A 9,854-nucleotide genomic window follows, 5' to 3' on the forward strand; every position below is an offset into this window, starting at 1 on the left:
ACATGACAATGTAAATGTTAATGGACAATTATTGTTTAAGATATAAAATGTTTGCAATTGCTAGGAGCCACAGAGGCAAGTTGGCTTAAAACTAGCTGTATTGACCCTCCCTCCCCCATCGAATGAGAAGTAGCAATCCTAATAATGCCCATACTTGGTTGAGTATCTATTGCTGCGTCGTCCTCGCATTCGCAGATAGGGCGGCTATTTATCTAAATGGTTTCTTTTGCTGCTGGCCTCACCCAGGGCCATTTTAGAAGATAATTTTGAGGTGCAATCGCCAAGAATTCATTATATAATTCTTAATTGTAAATTTATGACATTAATGTGATAGAAAAAAAATATTGTATGAGTATAGTTAGAGAAAAAAAGAATTGAAACTTTACTTATAAAAAGGCGCTTTTTAATATTTCACCTAAGGCCCAAAAATGATTATAAACGAGACTGATCTCACCTCGGTGCCTCTTCCTTTGCACATCTATTCTAGACTCCTTTTATAAAATTTTTAAAATATAAAAATAAATTACAAAATTTGGGTAATTACACAATGGCTCAAGCAAGCAAAAAAATGAATTCTTCAAATCCATCATAAAATATATAAAATCTGATAAATTCATAAACAAAATGATTCAAACATAAAATAAGTAATTCAATGGGTAATGCTAATACTTGCAAGAGGCAACAACACAACGAGCAACTGGTTGGCTGAACTCAAGGGTGGAGGCGTAGGTCTTTAGGACTGAACTCCTTAAATTATTGTATTATTCTATCTTTAATGATACATTGCATTTTGATTCGTTATCATTTAAGCAGTTTCAATTGATTCTAAACCTCCATACTCAATTATGTTCCAGGAGTCCTAAAGAAAAACTTTCAAAAATTGACATACTCTATTCTACCACCTTCTAGAATATTTTTAAAAATTTAAATCGATCTTTCAAATTTTGTTTATGATTATGAAAAATGAAAAAGTGAAATTCATCCGCTTATCCTTTTTAAGACTTACACAACTCACCCGATTCTTTAGAGTCTATCAATATATATACGTTCGGCTTCATCAACGCATTCAAATTGAAATTCTATAATAGAGCACTAAGGGTGTTAGGACCTGCGAAATTTTAATATGAGTTTTTTAGGATGAGACTTTGTAAATAAAAAATTCTTATTTTTTATTTTTCATGTGAGGAACTTAGAAGAAAGAAATTAAAATGAAAGTCCAACATAAATTACCTCCTACTCGAAAACTTTTATCTCAGGGACTTATTTTTTATTCTCATTCTGTGTTCCTATTCCTTTTAAACAAATAAAGATTTAGACTTTTTTTTGGCAAAGTCTCATTTCCTTCCCGAATCCAATGTGCCAAACAACCCATTAATAGATTCATTACCTATGTTTTTAAACTTCTTGTTTTATAATAATAATAATAATAATAATTTTTAGCTACTCTTTTGAGTGACCATATCTTGAAGAGACAAACTCAAAATAAAAAATGTATATACTAATAATTAGTATTAGTTAGATTATTTGACTTATGTATGAAATTTATCTTATAGTAAGACCATCTAATACAAAAATTTGCGTAATTTTTTCGTAACCAAGATGCTAACATTTCAAACCTTTCCTTGGTTACTTTTTTTTGTTTTAACTTTTACTGCCCGTTTGGTTGATGGTAATGAAGTAATGGGAATGAAATGTTGTAATGGCAATAGTAATGAAGGAATGGATATGAGAATTGGTAATGAAGATTCTTTTGTTTGGTGTGCATGACTAAAGAATGATAATGGAAGATAATATTCCATTGATTGCATTTGGTTGTTAGTAATAAAAAACAGTAATGACTCTTAGTTTCATTATTGTATATTTGTATCTAAAAGCATTATTGTATCTAAATTATTCTATCTAATGATTCTTTTTTTAATAATAATATTTTTTTGATAATTACATACATTACCTTTTTTTCTTCATTATTTTTTTTCTTCAGCTCGAAATAACATTACCTTATTTTATTACCACAGTAATACTTCATTACCATTACAGGCTAATACCAGGTTGTTTGATGGTAATAAAAATGGCCCTTTTTGGTAATTTCATTACCTTATTTTATTACCATCCATTACCATTGAAAGCATCCAAACAACCAAATTTTTTATTACCATTACCGTCTTTTAATACCATGTACCAAACGGGCCGTTAGAGTTTAAAATCTTAACTTTAATTTAGACCCATATGCCACTCTACATGGAGACCTCCTCATTACCACATATTTGTATCCATGTTAGCCTAAAATGTAATTTATGTTCTTTGCACTGACATATTTCATACAAGAATTAAACATTAATTAACATAAAAGATATACAAGCGCATGAAATTGTGACGCTTATGCTTAAAATTTCATGTCAAGTACAAATTTTAATCCAAATAGTTGAAGTAAAGAAACAAGACTGCCATAAAAAAGCACAAGGTGGCAGCCAAAGACGAGAGCAAAAAGAATAGGTTGTTTAGTTCCTAGGCTTGAGTACAATGGTAGAGTGCTTGAGAATATGCAAGCTGAATTGTCCACCTTTCTCAGTAGTGTCAAGCTTAGCCTGTCCTGGAGGTGGCAAGAGCTCGAAATTTTGAACCAATCGACCAATAGTAATCCCGAGTATAGGAAGGGCAAGGATGATGCCAGGGCAACTCCTTCGGCCTACACCAAAAGGAAGATATCGAAAGTCGTTTCCATTGGCTTCGACCTTAGATTCCTCCTCTAAGAATCGCTCTGGCCTAAACTTGTGAGGGTCCTTCCAGTGAGCGGGATTGTTAGCTAACCACCACGCGTTAACTAGGATCTTGCTCTCTGCTGGAATATCGTAGCCCGCGAGTTTAGCATCATGTAAGTTCATGTGAGGAACTAGGAGAGGAATAGCCATTCGTAGTCTTAGAGTTTCCTTGATGACTGCTTGTAGGTAGGGCAATTTAGTTGTGTCTGGTTCTGTAATTTGGTGTCCTTTTCCTAAAACTCTGTCCATTTCTTCTCTTACCTTTGTTTGAATTTCTGGGTGATTCACTAATTCTGCTATTCCCCACTCGATTGACCATAGTGTTGTCTCAATTGCTGCACATTTAAGGATCACTTCAGTCACTAAATAGCACAGGCTTTTGGAAATGGAGTACAATAAATTAATCCTTTACAAAAAATTCTAATTCTACACTTCAGAAATAATGAACATAAGGTATTTGCCAATTGTCTATTGATTGTTAGGCTTTTTTAGTTGATTTGTTTAACCAATTGAAAGTATTTGATTTTATTGGCTTTTAAAAGTTGGTAGTTAGGTTTGTTTAATATAAAAGAAAAAAGGTGAACCAGCAAGCTAAAAGAAAACAAAACAAACTAAGCACGTTGGCCAGCTTTTTAGAGCTTTTCGGCTGACTGAAAATACTTTACCAAACACATTTTTTTTTTGCTATTTGACCAATTAATAAGCCAAAAATCAACACAAAAAAGTTAATCCAAAAGTCATCTATCAAACACCCTTTAATATCCACTTAAACCGAAAATCTTAAATTTATGACCACTTGGAAAAAAAAAGTTTAACAAGAAGTATTACTTTTCCGTTCCAATTTTCTTGCAATGTTTGCTTTATCACGCAATTCAATACACTAATTTAATCCTTAATATCTCTAATTTTGTATAATAAAAAATTATAAAAATTTGATATTAATAATCTTTACTAATGAGACGAATCAAATAAGATCTCACTTGATTTTGTTTTAACTTATATATTAAAAACAACTCACAAACTAAGAGTGATAAATAAATAATACTACATCATTTTGCCTAATATTACAACTAATAGCAACAAATGACATGTTTTTTTCCCAACTTACTTGTATCATAATCCCAAATCCCAATGATGACAAATAGTGGATGTGTGGTGAGCCACCAAATGCACCACCAAACTTTGACAATTGGGCCACATTACGTATTTATTAGGAGTAATATAAATTTTGTATGGAATTAGAATATATATTTTTTCTCTGTTCAATTTTTATTGATACAAAACCTTTTGGCACAACAATTAAGACAAAAAGAATCTACCCCTTAGAAGACTAATTTAACCTTCATATATTTCTCATTTGAAGATAAAAGAAAAGGAGAATAATATTCTAATTTTGTACAAAAAGCATGTCTAATTATCTTCCCACCAAAATTATATTCTGGTTTAGTTCTTTAAACCCTAAATCAAACCAAAAACAGTAAGATTTAAAGCTGTTCAAATGTGATTCGACTCGAAATTGAAAGTTATCCGATCTAAAAATGCGTTTCTTTTTTAGGCTTATCCGAACCGATTGACAAACAAAAATGGAAAAACTAAACCCAAACTACAACAGATTTTTATAACCGATATATAACTGTTAACCGAGATTACCCGAACTCGATCTGGCTAAAATCGACTTAACTCGAACCAATTTTTAATTGAACTGTTGTAAACCTGAAACCTATTTTTAACATAGAAGTATGATCAACTCATATTCAATCATCTTATTAGTTAATTTAATAAAGTGATAAATATTTGCATAAATTAAATTTTAAAATACATGATTTTATATATTTAAAGTTAATATTCAATGGTCAATGTTTATTAAATTATTTTTAATCAAATTTGAATGAAAATTGATAGAACTTTTAATGTTAACTTAAAATCAAACAAGTAAAAATAACAAAGTAATAATCACTAACTGATTTGCATTTTAACTATTTTCCTTAAGTATAGAGATCTTGTCATCAATTAAAAAATGACTAGCAACTTAATGTGACATTGACTCGATTGATAGTAATTAGTAACTCGTAGTTAAATTCTACTAGAAAACAATACCCGAACCCGATCTGTACCCGATAAAATCAAAACAATTATTAACAGATAATAACCCGAGACCGATTGACACTGAACTCGAACTTCAACCGACACCGAACCGATGCAAACCCGATAGCTCGAATAACTAATCTTCAACCGAACCGTGACTAACGGACCCGACCCGAGTGTGACCCATCATAACGCACATCCGAGATATAACCGATCCGAAATTCAACCGAACTGAATGACACCTGTTCGAAACCGACCCGATCACCCGATTGAATACCACAAAGAAATTAGATTTAGAACATAAACAATAGCTTTACACCAAAAACAGAAGATGAGAGTGAGAGAGGGAGATGGACGATGATATTAAGTTGAAGATGAGGGTGTGGGTTTCAGAAGAAAGATGAAGATGAAGATGAAGATGAAGGTTAGTGAGAAATGAGTTTTAGAAGATGAAGATTAAAGTGACTGAAAAAACGGGTTTCATATTTGAAGATGAGGATGAGTCAGAAATGGATTTGAAGATAAAGATGAAGACGAAGATGAAGGTGAAGGTGAGTGAGAAATGAGCTTCCAGATGAGTGAGAAATGGGTTCAAGATGAAGATGAGGGTCAGTGAGAAATGGGTTTCAAGGTGAGTGAGAAATGAGGGATTTCAGAAGATGAATATGAGGGTGAGAGTGAGGGTTTCATGAGATACGGAGAAGAGTAATAATTATGGAGTTATTAATTTAGGTAAAGATTAAATAATGGTAGATATAAAAGTTAATAAGTTAAAGAATAGGATAAAAATAGGGGTAAAGTAGATATTCATGTGGTTGTTTTATTGCTAAAAATAGAAATATAACAAATAAACTGAAACTGCCTAAAATAGAAAATGTAGCAAGTAATATGGAATGGTGAAAGTATAACCTAAAAATAATATACTCCCTCCAATTTTCTTATTTTCTTATTTTCTTATTTGGACAGTTCATCTCTATTGTCTCAATTTCATTTGAAGACATACTTCCTTTGGTTTTTAGTATATGTTACATTTTTGTTTGTCACGCTATCTAATGTATAATTTTAATCTTTAATATTAAAAATACCTAATATTGCACATGAGTTTACAATTTTAAATGGTCCCTTTATTTTTCTTACAGCTAGTCTCTTAAAAAACTGCCTCTTTGAGAGACGTATCTTAAGCCCGACCCACTAAAGATTGATGTCTATTTACCGTAATCTTAATGCCTACTTACATTATCCTTAATACTTACCATATTCTTAAATGTCTACTTAATCATTCTTAATGCCTACTTATTATATATTAAAAGATATATAATGGGTTGGTTTAATTAGAGATGGTCTCTCAAAGAGACAGTTCTCACAAGAATTTGTGTTTTTCTTAATATTTGTGTCCAAATCAAAAGGGACAACTAAATTGAATGAGAGGAAAAATGATTGTATTTGATTTTACTTGTCAACTGTAAAACATTTTATTGGATTAAATTAATGTATACTACAGTTATAAAGTAATTACTTATAACCTTAAAGTGATCATTTACAATTTTAAGGTGATAATTATAAATTAAAGTGATCACTTACTCTTATAAAATCATTTTTATAGATAATCACTTAAAATCTTAAAGTTAGTAATTTTCAAATGATTTTATTTTATAGTTCTGTTAAAAATAATTACTTATAACCTTAAAATAATCAAATATACAAATAAGTTAATTATACATGAGTCCATCCCATAATAAAACATTAAAACTGTGTGAGTCATACAAAGTACATATAGAAGCGTAGGGCGTGTTTGCAATTACAAGTTACAAGCCAATTGTGTGTAGTCTCAAAAAAGGAATTATAGTTCTACCAATAGCAAAATAATGAAAGTAAGTAATTGACAAATAAAATGGATGATAAACATACCAGCGACGTTAATATTCTCAACAATGTAAAGGACATTATCTTCATTAATTTCTCCCTTATCTTCAGCCTCCAAGATATGATCAATGGCACATTTTACTTCATTGCTGCTTGCTGCCTTTGTACTCCCTAACTTCCTACACGTGTCAACATTTACCACATTAAATAACCCCATCAACAAAATTTTACCTACCACCAATAATTAAACAAATAAAAATATATATTCATTGCTAGTTTGTTGGATTATAAAATTAGTATCTATTATTAGTGGATATAAGCAGCGGGTTACATGAAGATTACTTAAACAAGCTATCCAAATCACTCTTAACACACCAAAATAATTACAAAACAAACTAAAAAATTATCAAAAATAATAGAATATTTTCAAATGGTAATCCTGAATTTTTAGCTTTATTATAAATGATTTTTTAAATTCATACGATGACTTTTAACTTCTAACTTTTTCATGAAATAGATAAATTATTAAATCTTTAATTACATTAAGTACTTATTTTGATGAATTTGTATGTAGTCAATTAGGGTGATCACGTACATTTATTTTTTTAAAAAAATGTCATTATATGGAACAAAAATAGCATAAAATAAGGACTTTTCTCTGCTGTATAAATATTAGAATGTCAAAGTGGATTAAAATAAAAGTCTCTCCACACTCTACCAAAGGGAAAAACTCAAAAGTTGAGGTTAATATAGAATTTTCCAAAATAGTATAACTTTGATTTGCATTCTAATAATCTCATTTATAGTACGTAATTAGATAAGAATCTAACGGCCTATTTAGTAGTCACCTAGTCGGTATTAAATATTAAATTATTTTAGAAAATGTTTTTTTAAAAAAAAAAAAAAAAAAAAAAAAAAAAAAAACTTACTTTCGTTCATCAACAAAATAATCCTTGAAGAGCTGCAACCTTGTATCCTTAATTTGCTTGCACAATTTCAAATAACCACTAAGAAATGGTCTTAAAATAGGGATAAAATCACCATAATTATACTCAAAACTCTGAGCCAATCTACTCCTTTCACCATTCAACGCCTTAAGCTTATTAAACAGAGGATCATCTTCACTCTCAAATCTCCGATCAAACATAATCCTATACATATTATTATACATCATCAACTGCAATCGTTTTCTCAATACAATCCCATCTGTTGCAGCAACCGGATTCTTCTTCACATCCTCTACAACAGCCGCCGCTTCCGCTTCCCAACCAAATCTGTATTGTTGCACAACTTTGTTCGTGAAAAATGGAACCGTCATGATCCGTCGCATTTTACGCCAGTGCTCGCCGTATACGGTGAACACCATATCTTGACCTTTTCCGGTGAAGATATCGAATACGACGTTTCGGGTCCGAGATCCGAATTCGACACCTTGAGTGTGGAGAACATCTTTAGCGAGTTCAGGGGATGAGACGACAACCAGATTTCTTTGACCCATTCTTAAGAGGAAAATATCGCCGAATTTTTTGGCGAGATCGGTTAAGTTGCGGTGGTTTAAATCATCACCCACTTGTAACCAGTTACCGAATATGGGTACGGGTAACGGGCCGGGTGGGAGTTTGAATTTGCGACCCTTGAGTTTGGAGATTGTGATTGCTACTATAATGGCGAATAAGATTGCGTATAAGGCTTTTTGGAGGAAGATGAGATCCATTTTTGAATGGATCGAATTTGGGTTTAGGGGGAGGGAAGCAGATGGGTGAGTTTTATGTCGAGCCTCGTAGGGCGTTGAAACGGGAGTAAGGAATTGTGATGGGTTTTATAGGGAGGAATTTGAGTAAGGACAGTGGCGGTGGGGTGGGTAGGGCCAGCAATTGATTGGAATTTGGAAGAAATTTTTTTTTTAATTATTTGAATTAAATATGACTCTATTTGACTCGATAAAAATACGCATGCTCTTTCTATTTAAAAATACTTGCAATATTTTATTTGTTATGAAGTTTAATGTACTAATTCAATTTTTAATATTCTTAATTATGTGTAATGAAAATTACAAAAGTTATATATTAATAATCTTTGCAATGAGACGAATCAAACAAGATATCACTTAACTATATTTCAATTTATAAATAAAAAAAATTAAACAAAATAAGAGTAAAGAATGAATAATGACTTTTTTCTAAGTTGCAATTAATTTGAAACGGAAAAAGTAATATTTTAATTTTAGTTTTATTGTATGATACAATTAAAAATATTCTACTTCCTTATTCCTTTTTCATGTTTCTAATTGTTCCTTTTCTTTTGAAAAAATGTTTGTAATTGTTGTCTTAGATAGTTTAGTTGATGTTTTCACAATCTTTTTCATTATACTATGTTGTTCCACCTAATTCAATTAATTAAAAGAAAGAACACAAAATCAGTTCAACAAATTAAAATAAAAATTGAGTAAAATTAGAGAGACGGATATTGTATAATATATTTGTTGGACATAATTGTTTTAATCATTCTAATTTATTATTTTTTTAATGATTATATTTTATATACATTTTTCTTGAGCCGAGGGACTCTTTGATTGCACTCTCCTTTATGAGTATGAGTTGCCGTTTTTCTTCCCACCCTAGACCCTGATTATAGTTTTTCTATGAACGGAATACTGTGAGTATGATAATGATGATGATGATGATGATGATGACGAGTCTATATATTTTTTATTTACTTTATTTTAATATCTTTATAATGATTATAACATCCATATTTTTTTAATAAATTTATTTATAAGATTTTTATTATGCTAATCCCTATATTTTTCCATTAACTTTGTTTTAATAATTTTTAAATATGTATTGTCCTTGTAATTATTCATTAATTTTATTATGGATCTTGCTAACAAACGCCCTAAGATGTTTAAATAGTAAACTTGAATATATTTCATATATTAAATCTATAGAAAAATGTCAATAAGTACCTAATAAAATTATTAAATCTATAGAAAAATGTCAAAAAGTACCTAATAAAATTTTTTTTCCAGAAAGTACCTAATAAAAAAAGTTTTGCCAAACAATATCCATCAAAATTTAATCTTTTCCAAAGAGTACTAAGTGACGTGTTCCTTCAGTTGACCGTTAAATATAACTATTGACTGGTCAA

The 9,854-nt window shown here is 30.4% G+C and overlaps 1 protein-coding gene across 1 annotated transcript; it reads right to left on the reverse strand.

Annotated features, from left to right (window-relative positions):
* Positions 1–2,353: 2,353 nt before the first annotated feature.
* LOC130827118 (trans-cinnamate 4-monooxygenase) lies at positions 2,354–8,492 on the reverse strand. The gene is made up of 3 exons (XM_057692740.1): positions 7,637–8,492; positions 6,753–6,886; positions 2,354–3,094 (listed from the first exon to the last, which is right to left on the reverse strand). The coding sequence occupies exons 1-3, from the start codon at positions 8,419–8,421 to the stop codon at positions 2,499–2,501; spliced, it is 1,515 nt and encodes a 504-aa protein (XP_057548723.1). The 5' UTR covers positions 8,422–8,492; the 3' UTR covers positions 2,354–2,498.
* Between the last annotated feature and the right edge of the window lie 1,362 nt (positions 8,493–9,854).

The sequence above is a fragment of the Amaranthus tricolor genome, chromosome 11 (assembly GCF_026212465.1).
Source record: "Amaranthus tricolor cultivar Red isolate AtriRed21 chromosome 11, ASM2621246v1, whole genome shotgun sequence".
Lineage (NCBI taxonomy): Eukaryota > Viridiplantae > Streptophyta > Magnoliopsida > Caryophyllales > Amaranthaceae > Amaranthus > Amaranthus tricolor.

Bases quoted from the DNA above. Each gene is read 5' to 3' on its own strand.
- LOC130827118 (XM_057692740.1), bottom strand. From the start codon at position 8,421: ATGGATCTCATCTTCCTCCAAAAAGCCTTATACGCAATCTTATTCGCC. The intron at 6,887-7,636 runs GTAAGTTTTTTT...TGACACGTGTAG, and splicing joins TATTTTGTTGATGAACGAAA to GAAGTTAGGGAGTACAAAGG. The intron at 3,095-6,752 runs GTATGTTTATCA...TTAAATGTGCAG, and splicing joins TGAGAATATTAACGTCGCTG to CAATTGAGACAACACTATGG.